At 36.2% G+C, this 26,147-nt stretch overlaps 1 protein-coding gene across 2 annotated transcripts in view; it reads right to left on the minus strand.

Annotated features, from left to right (window-relative positions):
• Positions 1–26,147, minus strand: part of LOC120225428 (39S ribosomal protein L1, mitochondrial-like) — a 140,365-nt gene that overhangs the window by 19,406 nt on the left and 94,812 nt on the right. The window contains exons 11-12 of one of the 2 annotated variants that reach the window (XM_039223631.1): positions 24,965–25,071; positions 11,879–11,959 (exon numbers count right to left, since the gene is read on the minus strand). In XM_039223631.1, the coding sequence (XP_039079562.1) occupies positions 11,900–11,959; positions 24,965–25,071 (167 nt within the window). In that variant the 3' untranslated portion in view covers positions 11,879–11,899. The remainder of the gene's footprint in view (positions 1–11,878; positions 11,960–24,964; positions 25,072–26,147) is intronic. The other variant, XM_039223630.1, reaches the window with a different exon arrangement.

Below are 26,147 nucleotides of genomic sequence, written 5' to 3' on the forward strand. Positions count from 1 at the left end.
TAAAGGTTTAACATTTTTTACTGCAGTTTTCCATTGCTGCAGCATCTATGTGCAAATCAATGGATGTGTCCTTTGGAATGGAGTAGCAGCCACCTGAGGTGGTGTCATATTTGGGTGGTAGGTCACACATGGCATAAGAGTATGCTAATCACACCAATTAGAATCACATATCAGGGGCTCCTGGGTGGCTCAGTCAGTTAAGCGTCCAACTTTGGCTCAAGTCATGATCTCACGGTTCATGGGTTGGAGCCCTGTGTCGGGCTCTGTGCTGACAGCCAGCTCAGAGTCTGGAGCCTGCTTCAGATTCTGTGTCTCCCTCTATCTCTGACCCTCCCCTGCTCGTGCTGTCCCTCTCTCAGAAATAAATAAAAACATTAAAAAAAAAAAGAATCGCATATCAGTTTGGGATGAATGGGGGGAAATCCAGTCTTTCACTACCAATAGTTTGAGAAACTTGGATGGGGGCGTCTCTCGCCTGGTGGGAGGTCACCATGGTCTTTGTATATGTGGAGACTAATCGTTTTCCTTCCCCAATTAGATTGTAAGTTCCAGGATAACGTGGCTCTTGTGGTCTTGTTTACCACAGAGCCTAATGTTCAAACAGTGGTCAGCACATAGTAAGCACTCAATAAATATTTGTTGATGGGGTCCCTGTCTCTGGTTAGCAAGTATCCAAACCCAATATGTTTTCTATGCTGCAAGCAGAACAATCTTTGTAAAATTCAAATCTGATCAAGACCCTTCCCTATTTAAGTTCCTTCAATGACTCCTCAGTTATCAAGGTCAAGTCAAAAGTCCTTAAGGAGCCTAGTAAGGGTCTTGACCTGCATTCCAGCCATGCTGAACTCACATCTTTCTTAAGGGTCATGTTTTCCGGCCTCCAGGCCTTCATGAGCCTGTTCCCTCAATCTGGGATTCTCTTCACCCTCCTTGGCCTGTGATAACACTGTCAAGTCTCAGCTCAGCTGTAACTCCCACTGAGAAGACCCCAGGGTGACACTGGTCATATCCTCCTGCAATTATTATTCTGTATGTCCACTGGAAGATGGTCTGTGCCTACCTCATCCACTGTTATATCCACTCCAAACTGAGACAGCACTTACCACATAACTGGTAGGCAATATATTTGATGTCTTTATAACAGGGGTAAGCAGGGCTCTAGAAGGTTTCAGTCATGAGAAGAAGGGTAGTCACCTCTTACTCTTTGGCTGGTCGAGAGTGGCAAGCAGGTTCAAATTTAGACATTCGCCAGGTGGGAGAGTTTATGCAACATCCTATGCCTCAGTTTCCATCTGTAACAGGGTGCAAGATTGGACCTGGGTAAAATGAGGTGGGGTCCTTATTTTGGGGCCTGACAATTAGTGCTTAATTTGCATTAAGTGCTTAATTAATATTGGTTGCGATTTTACCATTACTTCTGAGACCCCTGGCATTCCACTTTCCTTCATTTTTAAATTGCTCCAATCTCCTCTAAGGGCTTTCGCTACACGAGATGAGGTGTAAACATCACACTTCTTTTTCTGTTAGTCCCTTACGGCATCAGCTGCTAATCACAATGCTATCTTAAAAATAACAAATAGGGGCATATTACTTACAGAATAGACATAACATTCTTTATTTAATTTTTTAATGTTTTAAAATTTATTTTTGATAGAGAGAGAGACAGAGTGTTCGCAGGGGAGGGGCAGAGAGAGATGGAAATAGAATCTGAAATGGACTCCAGGCTCTGAGCTGTCAACACAGAGCCCAACACAGGGCTTTAATTCATGAACCTCAAGATTATGACCTGAGTTGAGGTTGGCCACTCAACCAACTGAGCCACCCAGGTGCCCCTTATGACATGCTTAAATTACCTACCCTCTTATATGATCTCCTGAACCTCAGGTGCTCCATTTTATTTTGAACATTGGGGAAGGGGCATTGTGATTAAAGTTTATTCACCCTCTCCTTTCAGGCTTTTTGAGTGTTCCTTTTTACCAAGATTGGACCGAAAAAATAAGTTTGATGAGGAAATCTTTCTCTGTGCTTGCAAGTCTCAAGTGTACCTGGAAACACTCCAGGTGCCCACTGCCATGATGATGATAATAGCAATAATAAAATTAACAACCATAAAACCATTTATTGATGGAACTTGTTACTACAGGATTAAGATTACTATTCTCATTTCGTTGCTGATAAGTGCAGAAACTGGCATTGAAAGCAAGCCTGATCTTCTGTTACACAGAAAAGCTTACAGGATAACCTTTCCTCACCCAGTATGAGTTTGTACTAAGCAATGCAGTATCTCATAGATGCCTCTCCTGGTCAACCACCAATCTCTTCCTGTCCCTTAGGTCCAAGATTGCTGCTAAGGAAAGGCAATATTCACCTCATGGAATTGTGTGTGTGTACACGAAAATCTGTGCATGTGTGTGAATATGTGTATTTGTGCCCATGAATGCATGTACGTGTGTATATCTATGGTTCAGGCCTCAGGTTGATGCTATGTGCTAACCATCCCCCTTATTTTATTTTTAGTCCAACCTTTCAAAATTAAATACATGTAGTCTGGTTAAATAAACATAATGAGATAGATGTTTTAGGCTTTAAAAACTGGATCCAGTTGGGGCACCTGGGTGGCTCAGTCATTTAAGCATCTGACTCTTGATTCCAGTTCAGGTCATGATCTTGCAAATCATGGGATTGAGCCCCACATTGGGCTCTGTGCTGGTGGTGTGGAGCCTGCTTGGGATTCTCTCTCTCTCTCTCTCTCTCTGTCTTTCTCTGCCCCATTCAACCTGTGCATGCTCTCACTTTCTCTCAAAGTAAATAAATAGACATTTTTTTTAAAAAATGGGCCCACTCTAAAGTTAAGTAGGAGAAACTGAGTTGGTTTGGAATCTGTACTTTGGGACACAGAAAATTCCCTCTATGCAGNTTCTGTCTCTCAAAATTAAATAAAAGTTAAAAAATTAAAAAAAAAAAAAAAACACTACTTTCCCAATCTCCCCTTCCCCAGCTCCTGGCAACCACCATTCTATGGTCTGTCTCTATGAATAGGACAGCTCTTGGTACCTCAAAAAAGTGGGATCATAGAGTATCCTTTGTCAACTGGTTTACTTCATTTAGCATAATGTCAAGTTCGTACATGTTACACATAGCATGTGTCAGAATTTCCTTCCTTTTTAAGACTGAATATTCCACTGTACATACAGACATACTTCGTTTTCTTAAGCTTTACTTTATTGTACTTTACAGACACTACTTTTGAAAGTTTGTGGCAACCCTATGTCAAACAAGCTTATTGGCACCATTTTTCCAACAGCATTTGCTCAATTCATGCTTCTGTCACATTTTGGTTAATTCTCACAATATTTCAAACTTTTCCATTACTGTATTTGTTATGGAGTCAATCGATGCAGGAAACTGCACTGTTGACTTGTTTTAAGAAACTGCCACAGCCACCTCAACCTTTGGCAATCACTGCCCTGATCAGTCAGCAGCCATCAGCATCAAGGCAGGATATCTTGATATCAACAAAAAGATTACAACTCACTGAAAGCTCAAATGATGGTTATAACTTTTTAGCAATCAAGTATTTTTTAATTATTCTTTTAGACATAATGCTATTTCAAACTTTAACAGACCACAGTATGGTATAAATATAAATTTCATATGCAGAGAGAAACCAAAAAATTCATTTGATTCACTTGACTGCAATATTCCACTTTATTGTGGTGGTTCTGGAACTGAACCTGCAATCTCTCTAAAGTGTGCCTGAATCTACATTTTGTTTAGCCATTCATCTGTCATGGACACTTGGGTTGCTTCCACTTTTTGGCTATTTGAACAATGCTCCGATGAACACAGCTGTACATACACCTGAGTCCCTGCTTTCAATTCTTTTGGATATATGTAAGTAGAATCTATGAATCTATGGTAATTCTATGTTTAATTTTTGGAGGAATTGTCATTCTCCATGGCAACTGCACCATTTTATATCCCCACCAGCAATGCACAAAGGTCCCAATTTCTCTGTATCCTTGCCAAACCTTATTTCTAGGGATTTTTTGATAACAGCTATCCCAACTGGTATGAAGCAGTATCTCACTTTGGTTTTAATTTGCATTTTCCTATCGGCTAATAATGCTGAGCATTTTTTCATGTCTTTATTGGACATTTGTATATCTTATTTAGAGATATGTGTATTCAGATCGTTTGCTCATTTTTTGAATTATTTATCATTTTATTATTGAGTTACAGTGATCCCCTCCCTTATCCATGGTAACCAAGACCCCCAGTGGATAACTCAAACTGCAGACAGTACTAAACTTCTATACTATGTTTTCTCCTATACATGCATATCTATGATAAAGTTTAACTTATAAATTAAGCACAGCAACAGATGAACATAATAAAATAGAACAATTATAATAATATTCTATAATAAAAGTTATGTGGATGTGGTCTCTCTCTCTCTCAAAATATGTTACTGTACTATGCTCACCCTTGTGATGATAGGTGATGATAAGATGCCTACATGATAAGGTGAAGTGAGGGGGGGGGTGACGTAGGCATTGTGATGTAGTGTTAGGCTGCCAATGACCTCCTGACAGTGCATCAGGGGGACCATCTGCCTCCAGACTGCAGTTGACCATAGGGAACTGAAACTGTGGAAAGATAAACCACAGACAAGGGGGGACTACTGTATAAGAGTTCTTCATGTATTCTAGATATAAGTCTCTTACCATATATATATATATGCATATATATATATATGATTTGCAGGTATTTTCTGCCATTCAGTTGACTACCTTCTCACTCTGCTGATATTGTCCTTAGATGTACAAAACTTTTAAATTTTGATGAAGTCCAATTTATCTCTTTTGTTCCCTGTGCTTTTGGTGTCAGTATAAAATCTTTCGAGACTACTTTCACTTGGGTTATAGACAGTAACCTTCTGAGACTCATTTAGGTTGTTTCATTAACAGTTGGCACCCTTTTTATGACTGACTAGTCCACTGTATGATATACCACACAGGTTTTTGTTAATCCAGTCACATATAGAAGGAGAAACGAGTTTTTCCCAGCTTTTGATGATTATCAATACAGATCCTATAAACATCATTTCATATATTTGTGTGAACATAAGTTTTGATTTTACTTTAAATGTTTCAACTTTATGGGGGTAAAACCCCAGAAAACTGCTGGGCTGTACAATATATGTCTAGCTTTATAAGATACTACCAAATTGTTTTATAGAGTGTCTATACCACTTTGTATTTCTACCAGCAAAGTGTGAAAATTTGTCTGTAATTTTGTCATTATTTAAGTAATTTTCTGCATGATACTTCTTCCTTTGGGGACACCAATACTATGAAAGCTAGATCTTTGTTATCGGCCTCTAGGACTCTAAGGCTTTCTCTTTTTCTCCAATCTTTTGTCTTTCTCAGATTGGACAGTTCCTATGGTCTATTTTCAAGTTCTTTCCTCTGTCATTTCTATTAGTTTCATCTCCAGTAGTTCATAAACAATTTTTATGAGAGCCCTTTCCCAGACTGATCTTCCCAGTACTTTCTGGTTCCCTGAGGCTCTCCTTTTGGAACTCTGCCCAGAAAGCTGGGGCTTTATTTACCCCACTTTGCTATTTACTCTCTGTAACTGTTCCTGCATTGGGGGCCAAGTGACAGGACAGAAAGAGAAAAGAAGCAAAGACAGTGTACCCTATCCTCTTGTGACCACAGATCCTCCAGACAGAAGGGAAGGTTCCCTTTTCTCAAATTCCTCTTCTGTGCCAACTGTCCCCATTAGGATGCATTACCTATTTCTCAAGCCTGAGCTTCTCCTGAAGCTCTCTCTGCCTGCACCAATGTCCACTTCCCAGTTTCAGACTATGTTGAGATCCAGTCATGTGACAACACAGGGGAAACATGGCAAACTCACACCAGTAGTGAGTGGTGGTACTTCAAATTCTGGTCTTCCCTGGGGCACCTGGGTGGCTCACTCGGTTAAGCGTCCGACTTCGGCTCAGGTCATGATCACATGGTTCGTGGGTTCGAGCCCACATGGGGCTCTGTGCTGACGGCTAGCTCAGAGCCTGGAGCCTGTTTCAGATTCTGTATCTCCCTCTCTCTCTGACCCTCCCCTGCTCACGCTGTCGCTGTCTCTCTCTCTCAGAAATAAATAAAAAACATTAAAATTTTTTTCAGGTTTTAAAATAGTTGCATTCAGTGCAAGAGACAGGTTATCATGTGATTACATCATTTCACCTGGAACCAAAACTTCAAGCTTATGCATTATGTATTTATATTTTAGGGTTGGCAAACTTTTTCTGCTAAGAACCAGATGGTAAATATTTCAGGCTTTTAAGGCCACATATGATTTTTGCTGCATATTCCTTTTTTTTTTTTACACCCCTTTTTCAAAGGACCATTCTAAGCTCACAAGTAGTACAAAAACAGACCAAAGAGCCACTGTTTGCCAACTCCTGTATTAGAATACATGATTTCTCTCCAAATATACACATATTCATGCAAAGGCAAGTTGTGATATGAATTATGCTTCATATCACTTTAACAAATTCCTATCTTTGTCAAAATCTAAATGGGGGAAGGAGGACGCTCCCAGGCAAAAGCAATTTTCATCATTGCTTATAATAAAGCTACTTAGAAAATGCTTAATTTGTTTTTTTTTTTTTTTAATGAGACTCCACACTGAATGTGGGGCTTGAATTCATGACCCTGAAATCAAGAGTCAGATGCTCCACCAACTGAGCCAGCCACATATCCCTTTGTGTTTCTATTTAATATATTTAATAATTCACAATAAGGTCTTATTGGTGTTATATTATTTACTGCAAATGCTATATTGTTGAATGTTATTTGTTTGAAAGTAACACTAATGAAACTCACAAGGAATTAGCTTTCAGATCCATTCAATTTCCTCTCCCAACATTTGGATAAAGACAGAATTCAGTAAAAGCTATCAAACTTATCACTGGCTTTTGAAATAAAGTTAACAGGGGCACCTGGGTGGCTCAGTTGATTAAGTGTCTAGCTCCGGCTCAGGCATGATCTCGTCGTTTGTGAGTTCAAGCCTCGCGTCAGGGTCTGTGCTATCAGCCTGCTTCAGACTGTGTCTCCCTCTCTCTCTGTCCCTCCCCTGCTTGTGCTCTGTCTCTCTCTGTCTCTCTCTCTCAAAAATAAATAAACATTAAAAAAAATTTTAATGAAATAAAGTTAACAAAAGAAAGCTGTGTGTGCAATATACTGACAACTACTTATTAACAAATGGATTAACAAAGAAAACCAAGTTGTTTTACTCCTCTTTTATATGTAAAACACACATATTTTTCAGTATATTATTCTTTTAATCAGTGATCACTACACTATTGTGTTAATGCAATGAATTAAAGAGAAAAGTCAGCTGTTTCTCTCAAATGGTATGGTTTTTCTTATGCTACAAGTTATATCTGGTAGAAGGTGAAACTCACACTTTCAATTCCCAAAAATTCTAGGAAATTATCATCTAATTTCATGACAGTATAGGTAAGAAAACTGGAAATGATAACAAACAAGTTTTAATACTCCTACCAATAAGAACACTGATAAATATCCATCCAAAGGATGTAATGTAAAATACTACAAGGATTATTCATCCCAGTTAAATATGCATCTCTCACAATAAAGGATGGAGCAGAATGCAGGCACACATTGGTTTCCGGATAACTAGTTTCTCTTTCCTTTCTTAGCCCCATTCGCTTGGCAATTTAAGATCTATTGCCAATCTACTTCCTTCACTTTTAATGAAAACTAACAAACAAAGAATTTGTCTTTTACATTCTATACTTTGTTTTCTTCTCATTTTAATTCCCTTATCTATGACACAGCACACTGTAGTATACCAAAAACAATGTAACAAAAGAGAAGTTAATTATCAACTGGAAGGAATGGAGGAAAAGGAGGAAAGGGAGTGGCATTGAGCTATGAGCCAATGGGCTACCACCTTTTATCCAACTATTGCTTATATCCAACCGATTTAAGCAATATTCTTAGCTTGCCACTTTCTCAACTTATGGGCCTCACTGCTATAAAAATAACCCTTCAATTTCCACATACTATATTATCCACATCTTGCTGTTTAACTGAACTTCACCATATTCACTTTTCCTGCTGTAACATGTTCGCTAAAACTGGAGGCTCTGATTTCAACACAAGATTTTACTATGTTTACATTCCCTTGCCCTAAACTTGTTTATTTTTGTTATAATATACTTCAGCTTTTATCAGCTGCCAGGTTAACAATATTCTTGCCACAAAACAATTCACTATTACATAAGCAAAGCATAGTGATATATGCCTATGAATGAACCATGTCCACAACCTTAAAAAGGGGGGAAAAAAGCACATCAAAGTTGTTGCCTTTATATTAAGTGTGTCAAAGATTCAAGTATTTTTTAAATCTGAGCAAGAAACACCAGTTAAATCAGGTCTTGGCAAGATTTGGTGTAAATATAAATCTGAGCTGTCTTTCCCTGTTTTTTTTTTTTTCTTTTAGAAAATGAGCATAGGTTTTATCTGCTGATACCATTATCATTTACAAGTCTTCAAAATCTGGTTATTTATGTGATTGTAAAAGGGCTATAGCTGTTTTTGTTATTACTTAAAAAATTGTTTTAATGTTTATTTTTGAGACAGACAGAGACAGAGACAGAGACAGAGTGTGAGCTGCGGAGGAACAGAAAGTGAGGGAGACACAGAATCTGAAGAAGGCTCAGCACAGAGCTATCAGCACAGAGTCTGATGTGGGGCTTGAATTCATGCTGTGAGAACATGACCTGAGCCAGAGTTAGACTTTTAACTGACTGAGCCACCCAGGGGCCCCTACGGCTGTTTTTCTTTAATGCTATGACAATTGTGCATGTCAAATCCAGTCTATTACATAATGTATACTTTAAAGATATTCTTCCAAATTTCAATCATATTTAGTGAAGTTTTTAGAAGTCTTCCTCATTCCAAATTATTCAAGGTTTTATGTTCTAATTATATGTTAATTACATTAAAAGGATAGAAATAGTAATAGTTTCTAAACAGGAAGAGAACAAATGACATACATATTTTTCAAAGTATATAGTTGCTTTGGAATACTCTTTTTTTACTTGTTTTTTTTTTACTTGATACTAGTGGGATCTTGTCCTATAAGAAAATAAATAAGAAAAAAGTAGGACTCGATTCACTCAAAGGAGGAACCAGTGTTTTGTAATAAACTTGCTGATGTCACTAAATTGAAGTTAGTAATAATTCTGAGTCCATCAAATGTTTTTTAAAAAAAATTTTTTTTCATGTTTTATTTATTTTTGAGAGAGAGAAAGAGAGAGACAGCATGAGCAGGGGAGGGTCAGAGAAAGAGGGAAACACAGAATCTGAAGACAGGTTCCAGGCTCTAAGCTGTCAGCACAGAGCCCGACGCAGGGCTCGAACCCATGAACCGTGAGATTATGACATGAGCCAAAGTCGGATGCTCAACCAACCCAGACGCCCCATTAAAAAGTTTATAATGAAACAAATTAGTAATATAAGATTATAGGAAAACACTTAAACATCTTTAGAAAACAAATTTTTATATTAAAAATATTTTTAAATAAATAATTTGTTAAAGATATAGCATTATTAACTCAGGCAGCATCTACCAGACATTTTTTAATTAGATATCTTATGCAATCAAAGTTAATTAACTTGCATGTCACTGAAAAACTATTCTGTGGTATTCATTTCCCACTAATTCTTACTAATTTTCCCATAAATTTAATTATATTTTCATCTTCTCAGCATGTAGGTGGACAGTCAAAGAGGGAGGAAAGAGTGGAAATGAGGTAAGAAAAGAAAAGCAAAAAGAGAGGGAGGAAGAAAATAGAAAAGAAAAACTTCAAAGAGACATTAAAAGAAAATAAGAGAGCGTATGGAAGAAAGAAGGGAAAGGGGAACCTGAAAACAAATCTTACTACTAGTACTACCAATACTGTTGTTATTATTATTATTACTATTATATTGAACCAAGCCCCATCTCATCTCCTGCCAGAGTTCTGAAAGCCAAGTCAAGGGAGAGCAGGGCAGGGGATGAGGGAAGAATTTCTCAGCATTCGGTATACACAGATTTACTTAATCTCCATTTTCAATTTTAACTCCTGATCTCCCCCAGGTTAAAAACTCTCTCTTTTAATCTTTCCAACCATCTGCCAGCATGGGAAAGGGCAGTTACTCAGTGTGATGAAATATGTGAGAATATCTTCAATAGTTTTCAATGAATCCTCCTTATTTCAGAAGTTTCTTCCCCGTTTCCAGACACATCACTAACACCTAGTTCCAGAAGTATCTAGGTCCAGATCTCGAGCCTTTTTAAAGATCCTGAAATTTAGACTGTACTAATTTTTTGGCTTTCTCCATTGCTGACGGAGATTTGGCATTTTCTAATCAGTTATCACTGTGGTGTTCAATCCACTATCTTTACCTGGAAGGCTCACAATACATGCTATTTTCAAGTATCATTGGTATACTTGAAAAAAATAATATTAATGTTATACCATAGGCCACAGTGAAAGTTCAAGAAATTTTTAAAAAGTAGAAACTACAGGGGCGCCCGGGTGGCTCAGTCGGTTGAGTGTCCGACTTTGGCTCAGGTTATGATCGCAGAGGTCGTGGGTTCAAGCCCTGCGTCAGGCTCTGTGCTGACAGCTCAGAGACTGGAGCCTGCTTCAGATTCTATGTCTCCGTCTCTCTCTACCTCTCCCCCACCCCACCACGCTCTGTCTCCCTCTCTCCTTCAAAAATAAATTAACATTAAAAAAATTTTTTTTTAATTTTTTAAAGTAGAAACTACAAACTACAAACTGCATTCTTCAACAATAAGGCAGTCAAACTAGAATATAACAAAAAGTTAAACAAGCCAAAAAAAATTCCAAATTTTAAAATACTCTGCCAAATAAGATTAAAAAGTACCATGACACATTTTTTTTTAAATGACAAAAAAAAGTCCTAAATATCAAAACATATAATTAGAGGCAAATTCAGATTTAAACTCTTTCTTTATTAAAAAGAATAAAACCTCAAATCTCATACAAACCTTAGAAAATTAAAAAGCCAACAAAAGCAAAAATCTCAGTATAACAGGATAAAGAAAAACAACAAATCAATAAATTGTAAACTGAAAAAATACCAATAAATAAATTGTAAAAGCCATATTAAAAAATAAAACTACTTTGGGGATACCAGTGTGGCTTAGTCAGTTAAGCATCCCACTTCATCTCAGGTCATGATCTCACTGTTTGTGGGTTCAAGCCCCACATCCGGCTCTGTGCTGATGGCTCAGAGAGTGGAGTCTGCTTCTGATTCTGTGTCTCCCTCTCTCTCTGCCCCTCCCCTGCTTGTACTCTGTCTCTGTCTCTCTCCCTCCCTCTTTCTCTCTCTCAAAACTAAATAAACATTAAAATAAGTTTTTTTTAAAAAACTACTTTGGAAAACATATACACATATGAGAATGTTCTATAGTTAGGCTCTGCATGAGAAAATATTTAGGGGTGAAGTGTTATGGTGTCTGCAACTTAATTTTATGTGTTTCAGAAAATAAAACGATATCTACTACTTTCTCTAAGCAAACTACTTTTATTCTTTTTCTAAGCAAATTCAGCAAAACTGAATTTAAGTGATGAGAATATAGTATATAGCTGTTCATCGTACTATGCTTTCAACTTTTCCATTCATTTAAAATTTTTCAAAGTAAAAAACTGAAGAAAAATATGCAGACATTGGGGACATTTACAAATAAGTGCTTAACTAGAAGTAAGGATTTATAAAGCAATAAATATCAAGAAAATGTATGGTATTTAATTTCTTTACTTTCTTACCAGAAATGTAATGAATATGGTTTAACTGTCTTGCAGATTTCCTTTTCTAAAGTGCAATGAACCCAAGGAGTCCACAGTGTTCTAAGATAAAATGAAGATAAACATCAAGATTCCTGATATTGTGGTTCTTCAGAAAATATTGTAATGAAAAATCACTTATTTTTAACATTTATTTATTTTTGAGAGACAGAGAGGGACAGAGCATGAGCAGGGGAGGGGCAGAGAGAGAGGGAGACACAGAATCTGAAGCAGGCTCCAGGCTCTGAGCTGTCAGCACAGAGCCTGAAGTGGGGTTTGAACTCAGGAAGAGCGAGATCATGACCTAAGCCGAAGTCAGATGCTCAACCAACTGAGCAACCCAAGTGCCACTGAAAAGTCATTTTAAAAATCCTCACTTTAAAGGAGCCTGGGTGGCTCAGTCAGTTAGGCATCCAACTCTGGATTTCAGCCCAGGTCATATTCTCACAGTTCACGAGATCAAGCCCTGTGCTGGGATCTGGGCTGACAGCACAAAGCTTGTTTGGGATTCTCCCTCTCTCTTTCTTTCTCTCTCTGCCCCTTCCCAGGCCATGCTCTCTCTTTCACATAATAAACATTTTTTAAAAAAATCCTTACTTTAGGGGTGCCTGGATGGCTCAGTCAGTTGAGCATCCGACTCTTGATTTCAGCTCAGGTCATGATCCCAGGATCATGGGATCCAGCCCTGTGTTGGGCTCCACCCTGAGCATGAACCCTTGGGATTCTCTCTTTCACTCTCCCTCTCTCTCTCCTCTGCTCCTCTTCCTCACTAGCATGCTCACTCTCTCTCTAAAATTAATAAATTTTTTAAAATCCTCACTTTATGTACCTTTGAAAAGTTAAAACAGAAAAAGTTAACTGAAAATACATAGCAGGTCTTCACTAACCATTCTTTAAGGCCAAATACATTTTATAAAGTTTGGAAAATTCTGATAAGTTGCTGTGCTGACAGCAAAATACTTAATAAAGAAACCAAAACGACAAAAACAAATTATCTGAAACTAAACAGAGTCACAGCACAGTGCACCCTTTAAAAGATCCAGTGTGCATTACAATGCAGATCTATGTCTTTATCCTTAAACTTTATCCAACTTTGTTAATCACAAAAGATTTTTCAACTAGAATTGATTTGAAAATCAAAGCCTAAAACAAATGAAATATAATGAGTACATTTACATATGTAAGATACTAATAAACTGGATTCAGACATAAAAGTTAGCTTAGTTGCTACTTGAAAACATATATAGAGAAACATGGGTCTGATTTTATAGGCTCTTTTAGGAGTATATATAATAGGCCATGAAAGGCATATAATTCATTACGATATTGAATAGTATGACAGGTTAAATACACCAGGTAAGTAATTGTAAATTTTCCTTTAAACTATAATACATGTCCTCTCTTCTGGATAAATGCTTCCTACTACAAGTCTTAATGTGCCATATTTTATAGCTCTAGTAATTTCTTCTTAATAAAAAGTTCCGTCCCTTGATCTGCACCATTCTTAGCAACTACAACATTAACACTTGTTTTTGAAATATGTAAGGCAGTCAACATTAACCAAAGTGAAAGGAGACAGAGAATATTTTAGTATTTGATAAATATAAAAGTATTCTATGTATCTTTGTAAAATGCAAAATCCAATATTAACAGAAAATTAGAAAGAACTTCTACCTTAAAATAAGGGAAAACAGTAAGAAATAAAGGAAAATAACAAGACAGCCAATCAACAAGGCAGCTGTTCTATAATTACATTTAGAAATGTTCCGGAAAAAGTAGGCTAGAGGCCAAGTATGTTGCATCACACAAGAAATCTATCAGTGAGAAAAAAATAAGGCATGTTCTTTTTTTTTTTTTTTTTTTTACAAATAGTTTATTGTCAAATTAGTTTCTACATAACACTCAGTGCTCATCCCCAAAGTGCCCTCCTCCATGCCCATCCCCCCTCCCCCCCACATCCATCAGTCCTCAGTTTTTGTCAGCATTCAAGAGTCTCTCCTGGTTTGCCTCTCTCCCTTTCCCCCACCATTTCCGCCCTTCTTCTCCCCCTTGTTCCTCCGTCAAGTTCCTCCTAATCCTCCTATACGTGCAAACATATGATATTTGTCCTTCTCTGCCTGACTTATTTAGCTCAGCATAACACCCTCAAGGTCCATCCATGTTGCTACACATGGCCAGATTTCATTGTTTCTCATTGCCATGTAGTATTCCATGGTATAGATAAACCACATCTTCTTGATCCATTCATCTGTTGATGGACACTTAGGCTCTTTCCATGTTTTAGCTATTGTGGAGAGTGCTGCTATGAACATTGGGGTACATGTGCTCCTATGCCTCAGCATTTCTGTATCCCTTGGGTAAATTCCTAGCAGTGCTATTGCTGGGTCATAAGGGAGTTCTATTGTTAGTTTCCTGAGGAACCTCCACACTGTTTTCCAGAGGGAAAATAAGGCATGTTCTGAAAGCCTCATAGCTAACAAAAAATGGATTTGTGGTACATTATAAAATACTAATAGGCGCCCTTTGAAAATTACTTCAAAGTCTTTATTCTGGCAGGTTTATGCTTTAATATCTGGACACAGTTTAATTTTGTTGTGTAATGTCAAAATATACACTAGGCTAAGCATTTGTATAAATAGAGGACTCTTAACTCTGACTCTCATTCTGAGAAATTCGAGGAATTAAAATTTTTACTTTCAATATTATTCCATTAAGATTGTTTGAAAAGTTGGGTGCAAAATCAGTCAAATTCTTATAAAAGACACTGACTCACTATATATACATTTAAAATGGCTTTGAATTATTTCCAACTGATCTTCAATTGGCAGTAGCTTTTATTATTCATACATTTGTACATTCATTCATTCCACAATTACTTATTGAGCACCTATGATTTGCCAGGTACTATTTTAAGAACTGGGGATACAGCAATAAACAAAATGAACAAAAGTTCCTTTCATTTTCTTATTCTTTTAGGTTTCTTGGCTCCTCCTTGGTTGTGCCAAAACCGTAATTATTTCCCAAATCCAGCCAGTCTTTTTTTAAATAAATTTTTTTCTAGACACAGGAGCACTCAGCTAGCACAGAGCTCTGGCTAAAGCCATGTGAGTAAGCTCTGAAGCATGGTATTGGAACAGAACTGATAAGGTCACTGGTTCACATGCTTGAAAGAAAGATGCTTGCTCTCCACCTCCTTCACAAAGGCTATACATGGTATTGGCAATATTCAACCACACAGAATAAAAAATGTTAGGAAATGGAAAACAAACAAACAAGGGTTGGAGGCTAGGGCGTGGGAAGGTAAAGAACCTTGACCCCTGGATGACTCTGGGGCAGAACAACCCTAAGCTGCCTACTAACTAGCTCAAACTTGGGAGAAAAGTTAAGTTTCTATAGTGGTTAAGTCACTGTTATTTGGTCCCTTAAAACAGCTGAACCAATAGGGATATATAGGAGTCCACTTGTCATTTTGAGTATTATTTTAAAATATGAAAAATGATCCTTTATTTACCTGGTGTATATTTTCAAACTCCTCATAGAAGGCATTCTTGAACTACTCTGTGACATGATCACATAAATCACTGCTTTTTTTTTTTATAAAATGCAACTCCTTCATATTTTATATGTATTTCCATTATTACACTTATCACACTTTCCTATAATTTGTTTCCATATTTATCTCACTACTAGGTGTCTATAAGAAAAAAGGTCTTATTCTTTTTTGTATCACATTGTGTCTGGCACAGAGTCAGTACTTAATATTTGTTAAATAAAATTTATACATTAAATTGGTTGTTTTTTGTTTTTATTTATTCAATTAGGTTATAAATAAACTATTAATTTTTCCTATTCAGAGAATAGAGTTCTCTGTTTCTCTAAGAAAAAATCAATAAATGGGGATTTTTTTTTTATATAGGAAACAGTGAAAATCTCTAGTTACTCATGGGTCGGAAAAATCAGTCCCAAACACTGAATAGAAAAGATCTTATTTTCAGTAATTAGCAAATGTCAAGGAATCTCAGTGTTTGTAAACACACTTCAATTTTACAAGGAATCAACATTCAATGACTATAGGTCTTGTCAATTTCATTTAGTAGGTACTAGTAGCAAAGCAAGTGAGGTGAGGTGAGTCAGACAGGATCCACATCAAAAGGAGTCATAGGAGCCCGCACAGAAAAAAAGAGTGGTAGAGAATCAGAGCAGGCCTAGAAAAGTGAGAAAAACAGAGCAAGAATGGGGAGGGGAGGGTACATGAGGAAACTCAGAATCTTTAAGAAGTAGAACAGAAGAAAACTATAACCAAAGAAGAAAACAATGGTAATGTTTACCTTGGAATTTTTAAGCTGTTAAAAGTATACACATACTCACATACACATGATATATAGTAATATATCACCTAACAAAACCGATAAAGTGATTACATTTAATAATATCTAATGCTGGTGAATGTGTGAGGCACCATAACACACCATTGGATGAATTATAGATCAGTGTTAACATTTTAGAGGGTAATTTGGCAATACCTATAATAAATTTTTGAATATACATTCTATTTCTAGAAATTTAACTTATGGGTATACTTGGAAAAAACCAGAAATATATATTTGTAGGAATGTCAGTAAAGTATTAATTTGTAAGAGAAAAAAATTGGGAATAATCTAAAGGTCCATTGATAGGGAACTGATTACTATACATGCAAGCAAGGGAATACAATTCTACACAACATTAAAAAAAACATAGCAGATCTCTTTGCATCTTTGAAGATATCCATGCTATTTTAAGTGGAAAAGAAAGCTATGGAACAGTGTGTGTGACATAATATCTTGTATGTAAGTAAATTTTTCTAAGGGTGTTTATGCTATACCTTAACATTTCTAGAATGACAAAAAGATATTCTTTTAAGTTTATTTATTTGTTAATCTCTACACCCAACATCTCTACACCCAAGCTCAAACTCATGACCCCAAAGATCAAGAATTGCATGGTCTTCCAATTGAGCCAGACAGGTACCTCAACAAAAAACTATTAATAAAATTCTAGAAGAAAACATCGCACGGAGAGGTGCTTTGGTGTTTCCTTTTTGTAAACTGTATTAAATTTAATGAAGTGTATATATTATTTTGAAAATCTTTAAATGCCAACAGAGTTGACAGAGTCCAGACAACAGAATCATGACTATTATATTGCTTTTCTATATTATAAACTCATATAAATCTTTTTAAAATTATCTAAATTTAGAAGTTAATTAATCTGATACTAAACCACTGCTATTTAGAATATATACACTAGTGAGGTATATAATTATGTCTCAACATTTTAAAGAATCTACCTTAGTTTCATTTCTTTTTTGTGGAAAGAACCATAATTCTAAAAACAGTTAGGGCTCAGTTAAAGAAATGTGTTTTTTCTCCCATGAATCTTTATTTTTAGTTTTATGCTTTGAAATCTTTCCCTTAAATTTTATCACTTAGCAGCTTACTTTTATCCCAACCAACATATTCTTCACACTATGAGAAAAGTACACACAATATGATAGTAATATGACTGAAAAACAAAATATTTCAATGATAACCTGTTGTTCTTGCATGATGTTCAACATATCATTTAAAAGGCAATTTCACTGATATGAGCATTTGATCTGATAGCATGCAGTCATAACCAATTTCATGAATATGCAAATTATAGGTACAAATGGTAGGAAAGATTAGGAAAGAAACTAATTTACCTGTAGTAACATTGCTGACAAGTGTTAGGTATTAGCTGGATATAAGAGCACTTCTACAGTTTTGATATACAAAGGCAGTAGTAATTGAGTTCTAATACCCATGATACTAATATTCAAGTCAGATAAATAAGAAAGATCATTCAACTGATTATACTTAACACTTTAATACAGAAGGAAAACCAGCTTAAACTAATCAAGATCAATTTCATATTCCATCAATACTAGAACTGGATCTTGAAGCAATGTGGCAGTATAGACCCTTTGAGAATTGTAACAAGGGATATCAAAATGATTTAACTAAAGTAAGATAATCTCTCCTCTACAGGCAAATAGAAACACAAAAGTAATACATTTCACTCTCCCAAAAAACATTTTTCTAGATTAAGGATCAGCAAACCTTTTTCTAAAGATACAGAATTTAAATATTTCAGGCTTTGTGGGCCACATAATAATCTCTGTAGCAAATTCTCTGTTTTATTTTTTACAACCTCTTGAAGTTGTAAGGAGCATTCTTAGTCACAGGCTGTACAAAAACAGTCCACAACTGAATTTGTCCCATGGGCTATAGGGGACAACCCCTGCTCTAGACACCTTTCTTCCTTCTAGATACCAGAATGAGGAACTCTAATAGGCATGTGATGCTGTCAGTGCTCTTTCATCTGCATACTCCCTCTAAATCTAGTCCTCATATCACACGGGGGGCAAAAATGAACAAAAACCCTCACATCTTCAAAATTTCCAACTGTATTTCCAACGTCACTCACGGAAATCTCAAACTTTTAAGAAAGATACATTACTTTGCTTAAAATTTATCTCTGAAAATTATAATAAAATTCATGTAAATTTTTATTCCTTTTTAAGTAACTATATGAGGTATATTTGACATACTGCATATTTTTATTCACCTAATTGAGTTATATTTTGCATATCATATTATTCACCATTTTTAAATTTACATTTCCAATGATTTTTTAGTAAGCTCATCAAGTTGTGCAACAATCACCATAAATCAGTTTATAAAACATCTTCATCACCCCAATATCACCCTCATGAACATGACTGTTAATGCCTATTTAACTGCTCCTGTCCCTGCCCACTCATCTACTTTTCATCTTTTCATATAAATGGTATCACATAGTATGTGGTTTCTATGTCTGATTTCTTTCACCGAGCATAATGCTTTTGTGATTCATCCACATCAGAGCACGTATCCATAGTTCAATTCTTTTTATTGCTAAACAGTATTCCATTGGATATGCTGCATGTTCTTAAAGTGTCCATTAACTTTTGACATATGTACATACTCAAGAACACATAATCAGTCAGGATAACAAACATGTCAATCATCCCCCAAATTCCTTGTGCCCCTTTTTAATCCCTCCTTCCCACCCCTCCCCATTCAGCAATGCTCAGAGAAACTACTGGTCTGCTTTCTGTCACTACACAAATTCGCATTTGCCAGGATTTTATATAAATAAAATCATACGGTGTGAACTCCTTTTTGTCTGGCTTCCTTCACTCAGTATAATCTTTTCTAAATTCATCCATGTTAAAGTATGTATCATTTTTTTATTACTAAAGAATATTCTATTATATAGATATAACAAAGATTGTTTGCACATTCACCTGTTAAGGGACATGTGGAATGTTTCCAGTTTTTAGCTATTACAAATAAATTTGTTATAAGCATTTGTTCAGAAGTCTTTGTATGGGGGCGCCTGGGTGGCTTAGTCAGTTGAGCATCTGACTTTGGCTCAGGTCATAATCTCACAGTTTATGGGTTCGAGCCCCGTGTCAGGCTCCGTGCTGACAGCTCGGAGCCTGGAGCCTGCTTCCGATTCTGTGTCTCCCTCTCTCTCTCTGCCGCTACCCCGCTCATGCTCTGTCTCTCTCTAGAATAAACATTAAAAAAAAAAGTCTTTGTATGAACATATGTTTTCATTTATTTTGTCCAGGGTAAATATTTAAAAGTGGATCATCTAGCAGGTGGCTATTAAATTTCTTAAACTGCCAAACAAACTGCCAAACTGTTTGCCAAAGAGGTTGTATCATTTCAGACTACCACAGTAGTATAGTGTTCCAGTCTCTCCATACCCTTACCAATACTTGCTATGGTAAGTCTTGTTCGTTTTAATCACTGCAATGGATGTATAGTGATATCTCATTGTGGTTTTAATTTGTATTTCTATAACAACTAATAATGTTGAGCATCTTTTAGTGTGTTTGTCATCTGTTTGCTGTATGTTTGTCACACCCTGACAAGGTTCAAATCTTTTCCTGATTTTTATATTTTTATTTTTTAAAATGTTTATGTATTTATTTGAGAGAGAGTACAAGTGAAGGAGGGGCAGAGAGAGAGGGAGAGAGAGAATCCCAAGCAGACTCCGCACTGACAGCACTACACGGGGCTCAATCCTATAACTGTGAGATCATGACCTGAGCAGAAATCAAGAGTAGGACGCTTAACTGACTGAGACACCCAGGCGCCTGTTTTGTTGATTTTTAAAACTGAATGTTTTATTATTGAGCTTTGGGAGCTTTTTATATATTGTGGATTTATTAGTTAGATGATTTGTAAATATTTCATACAAGTCTGTAATTTATCTTTTCATTCTCTTAACAGTGTCTTTTAAAGAGCAAACACTTAGTTTTTATACAGTGCAACTTATCCATTTCTTTTGTGGATCATGCTTTTCATGTCACATCTAAAAAAACCACTCCCTAACTCAACTTTTTCTTCCATAAATTTTATGGCTTTAGGCTTTACATTTAGGTCTTTGATACATTTGAATTAATTATATATGGAATGAAGTAATGGGTCAAAATTCATTTTACTGTATAAAGATACCCATTGTTCAGGTACTGTTTCTTAAGGAGACTAATGTTTCTCCATTAAAAATGGCTTTGCAACTTGTTTAAAGTCAAGTGTCCAAATATATGTTGTTTTGGTTTCTTGGGGCTCTTGTTCAATCCATTATCATTTTGTCTTTTTTGATGTCAGTATCACGCTGTCTTAAATACTGTAGCTTTATAAATCTTGAAATCAGGTAGACTGCTAACTTTGCTCTTTGTCAAAGTTGTTTTGGCTATTCAAGATCCTTTGTATTTCCATATGCATTTTAGATCAGCTTCCCAGTATCTACAAAAAAAAAAGGCTAAATAGGATTTTGATGGAGAATGTGCTGAATCTATACAGTACTTTGGGGACCTGACATCTTAACAATATTAGCTTTACTGATCCATAAACATAGTATACCTCATCATTTATTAGATCTTCTTTAATTTCCCTCAACTATGTTTTGAAACTTGCAGTGTATGAATCTTTCATATCTTTGGTCAGATTTATCCCTAAGTATTTCCTAGTTTTTGGTATTAGTATAAACTATATTATTATTGAAATTTAATTTCTAATTGCCGCTGTTATATAGAAGCAAAATTGATTTTTATATATTTGTATTCTGCAACCTCACTTAACGTACTTCTTTGTTTTAGTTGCTAGATACCATCTGAGAATAATAACTAATTTACTTTTTCCTTTCCAATGAGATGCCTCTTTTTTGCCTGACTACACTGCCTAAAATCCTTAGGTCAATGCTGAACAGAAGCACTTAGTGTGGATATCCTTATCTTCCTCCTGATCTTAGGAGGAAGAGTATTCAGTCTTTCCCTACTAAGTATAATGTCAGCTGTTGGTTTTTCTTAGATGCCCTTTATCAGGTTGAGGACATTAACTTCTATTCCTAGTTTGCTGAGACTTTTTAATCAGGAATGAATGTTGGATTCTGTCAAATGCTTTCTCTGTATCTACTGAGATGGACAAACATTGAATGTCATCATTCCTAGGATAAACCCTTCTTGGTGATGACATGTTATCCTTTTTATATATTGCTAAGTCCTACTGGCTAAAATTTAGTTTATAATGTTGACATCTATGTTCATGAATGATATTAGAATGTCATTTTCTTTGCTTGGTTTTGCATTCAAGGTAATGGTGATTGTCTTAGGTAAAAGAGTAAATCAGGTCCCTGTTACTCTAAGTTAGCCAAAAATAGAAGTCTACTTTATAGTTATTATGCCATTATCTCAACTACTCCTTCCTATTTTAGAAAGTATGTGTTATTAATAACTTTTCTGCATTTAGGAGAAATGGAAAATGGGGGGAAAACTGAGGCTCAGGGAGCATGATAACATGATTCTAATCTGGAACTAGGATTTTGAATCCAGATAATATGAATTTAAAATCCACTCTCTTAATCTCCTACTATACTATAACATTTATATAATATTCAAAAAGATTATTTTTAAACATAGAAATTAATTTTTCATTAAGAAAAAGCTTTCTATCTCTAAACGATACAAGTAGCCTGACCTGGAGCTCATGTAATCACTTAATCACAATGGTTATTTGTTGAGAAGAACGAATGCTAAGGTTTCTCATACACTGAGTCAAGATCCATATAAACTAGTCACTACTGAATATAGTGAAAACCTTAAGAAAAAGGAGGGATCCATATAGAAAGAAATAATCTTGTAGATGTCCAATAGTCTCCAAAAGTACAACCAAAACAGGAAAAATAATTGCTGCTACCATTTCAAATTTTTATTTAATCTTCAAAACCACATTGTGAAATAAATATTGCTATATAAATTCTATAGGTCAGGAAATCTAGACACAACAACATTAAGAAACTTGTTTAAAGTCTGCCATCCTGTAAGTAGTAAGACAGGCATTCAAACCTAAGTCTTGGGGCACCTGGGTGGCTCAGTCGGTTAAGCATCCTACTTCAGCTCAGGTCATGATCTCACTCACAGTTCATGGGTTCGAGCCCCGCGTTGGGCTCTGTGCTGACAGCTAGTTCAGAGCCTGAAGCCTGCTTCAGATTCTGCATTTCCCTCTCTCTCTCTCTCTGACCTTCCCCTGCTCATGCTCTCATTAAAAAAAAAACAAAAAACAAAAAAAACCATAATTCTCTACAGCTCTAGAAAATCTTCATAAACTTGGCATTTTTTATTGTTTACATTACAATGTTGTCATCCCAAACAAACAAGAAGCATTGACAAGGGCCTTTTGGAAATAAGGAAAGTGCAACATCAGATTCTAGCAGAGCACAATGTCACACAAATTAGTGCTAAGCTTTGATGGTAATGATGGCAATGAGGGGTTTCTCAATCCCTGGTTATATTAAATCTGCTTTGCCCTCTTTCTAAAGCAAGTTTTCTTCCATAAAACGCTGAGTGCCTTTTCTCTACTTCTGATGATCTAGTGGGCATAGCTTAATTAGCTTAGACTACTATCTAAGACTACTAGCTATAATGCAGGATTACTCTTTTTTTTTAGTTTGTTTTGTTTTTTTATTTTGAGAGAGAAAATGAGAGAGCAAGCAAGCAGGGGAGGGGCAGAGAGAGAAAGAGAAAGGGGGAGAGAGAAAATCCCAAGCAGGCACAGTGCCAGTGCAAAGCCCAGTGCTGGACTCGATCTCATGAACTGTGAAATCATCACCTAAGCCAAAATTAGGAGTCCAACATTTAACTAACTGAGCCACTCAGGCATCCCCTAGTGCAGAATTCCTCTTAAGAGCAGGATGGGAAGAGGAATAACAGCTATTCAAATAATCCCAGGCATGAGACAAGATGCTTCTAGATAAAAAGCCTGGACTCTTGCAAAGACTGCCAATGTTCAAATATCTTTTCTACCTTATCCTAGCTGTGAGAACTTGGGAAAAATTATTTGATTTCTTGGGGCTTCCATGCCTTCATCTATAAAATGGGGATAATTTTTCCTCTCATAGTGTTGAAGATTAAAAAAAAAGAATATATGAAGAGTGTTTAGAATAGTGCCTGGCACTTGCTAGGCAGTTTTTAAATTTTATTATCAATATCACTATTATTCCTATGGTTACTGAACAGGAAAAAAATATTTTGAGATTCTTTAGCATAAAAGAAGATATTGGCAGGGCACCTGGGTGGCTCATTCAGTTGAGAATCCAACTATTAGTTTTGGCTCAGGTCATGATCTCATGTTTCGTTAGTTCAAGCCCTGCATTGGGCTTCTGTGCTGTCAGTGTGGAGCTTGGCTCGGATTCTCTCTCCCCTTCTCTCTCTGCCTCTCCCCAACTCACTCACTCACACACATACACACACACACACATTCTTTCTCTCTCTTTCAAAATATATAAATAAACTTAGAGAAAAGATATGAGCAAATAACTATATATCTAAAAACACAGTCCTATAAACTGGATATTATCTACAATAGAATCCTAGGGGTGCCTGGGTGGCTCAGTTGGTTAAGTGTCCAACTTTGGCTCAGGTTATGATCTCAAGGTCCATGAGTTCAAGCCCTGCGTCAGGCTCTGTGCTGATAGCTAGGAGCCTGGAGCCTGTTTCAGATTCTGTGTCCCCACTCTCTCTCTCTCTGCCCTGCCCCTGCTGGTGCTCTATCTCACTCTGTCTCTCAAAAATAAATAAATGTTTAAAAAAAAATCTTAATAAATAAGTAAACTTCATATGAATCTTTAATTACTTCAAAATAAAAGAAATCTTGTGTAGTGTTCCCTTCCAGGAAAAACAAAAACAAAAACAAAAACCCCAGTGTCCTACAAACAGCTTTGGAAATTGAGTTCCAGTGTCTTCTATATGTAGGCACACAGTTTTTAAAACACAAGCAGGGATAATGAAAACAATTCATAAAAATAAAGCAAATTACTCAATTCCATTAAAGTAGTATTAAATATCCACAATGGGCTCAGCATTATGCAATGTCCCACAAGGGATATACAAGATCTAATCCTACTCTTGGGGTGCCTGGGTGGCTTAGTTGGTTAAGCGTCCGACTTTCGCTTAGGTCATGATCTCGCGGTTTGTGGGTTTGAGTCCCGTGTCGGGCTCTGTGCTGACTGCCAGCTCAGAGCCTGGAGCCTGTTTCACAGTCTGTGACTCCCTCTCTCTCTGACCCTCCCCTGCTCACACTGTCTCTCTCTCTCTCTCTCTCTCCTAGAAATAAATTAAAAACATTAAAAAAATTTAAAAAAAAAAAAAAGATCTAATCCTACTCTCAATAAGCTTAGAATGTTTGAAAGCAAAAAAATACATACATAAAATATTCAAATGAGACAAAGTATAAGTAATTATCATTGAGTGGCACATGAAAGAATTTTCAAGTACTATTAAAACTTATGAGTTCAATCTCAAAAGAATAAAAGAATAAAAAATTATCTATCTGTATATTTAATGCTATTCCTGATGCTGATGTTAAGAATAAGTTTGAAGGACTTGTATATATGAAATTATTAGTCACTTAAACAATAAAAAACGGTAATTTAGTAATTTCCATTGTAACTTACTGTTGCTATTTTGGTCTTGAGAAAGTTCTCCCTTTCTTCATCTACCTTAATTTCATGTCCAGTTTTAAATAATTCAAGCATTTTGGGGATGTCACGGCCAATGGACTCTGGTTAGAAAGATTAAAAATCCAAAAGTTATCACTACATATAAACAAGTAACAAAAATTACTGAATAAGAGAAACAAACATTCATCAAATATTAAGATATAGCAAATAAGTTGTGGCAGACAGACTTCAGAGTGGCCCCCATCCTGCCCATTTCCTGGTGTTCAAGCCCTTTCATGATTTCCACCCTGAGTGTAGATGGGAGCAGCAACTTGCTTCTAACCAAGAAACAGAATGCTTAAACTGTAATGCTCATCTTGAAGAAGACTCTTCTTTACTAGCTTTGAAAAAACAAGCTGCAATGTTGTAAGCTGACATCTGAAAAGGGCCACAAGACATGAAAATGCCCTCAATCTAGCAGCCTGCAAGGAACTGAATCTTGCCAAAAAGCCATATGAGTCCAAAAGCAGATCCTTCCCCAGTCAAGTCTCAGATGAAACCACAGCCCTGATACTTTGATTGAAGCTTTAAGAGACATTGAAGGAGAGGACCTAGCTTAGCTGTTCACATATTCCTAACATACAGAAACCATGAGAAAGTAAATGTGTGTTGTTTTAAGACATTAAACTTGTGATAATATTGCTGCATAGTAATAAATAACCAATAAGTATATGCAAGGATGATGCTTATCATACTTTAAAAACATTAAGGACAGATTAAAATAAAATCTATAAAATTTTCTATGATAAAAACGAACAGCACACTCTTGAAATCTTTTAAGAACCTTATACCTACCAGGGCACCTAAGTGGCTCCTGTCCCCTTTCTCTCTCCTGTCCCTTCCTCTCCACAACTTGTGCTTTCTCTCTCTAAATAAATAAATAAATAAACTTAAAAAAAAAAAAAACGATGGGAGATATCATAGCAAGTTTGTAAATTGGCCACAATAATTTAGGAACGTATGTCTAAGAAAACTGACAATGTAGTAGAGAGGAGGGAGGGGTGTGATCCATTTGTAGTGACAGGAAGGAAAGTGTTGTGGTCATAGACTCAGGTTAGTCAACATAATTCTTGAGCTCTCACTGTGTGTAAAGCCCTACTCTTAAGAAAGAAGTTTAAGTAGAGATACAGATGATTTA

This window comes from Hyaena hyaena, unplaced genomic scaffold (genome assembly GCF_003009895.1).
Source record: "Hyaena hyaena isolate Hyena2069 unplaced genomic scaffold, ASM300989v1 scaffold_1402, whole genome shotgun sequence".
Taxonomy (NCBI): domain Eukaryota; kingdom Metazoa; phylum Chordata; class Mammalia; order Carnivora; family Hyaenidae; genus Hyaena; species Hyaena hyaena.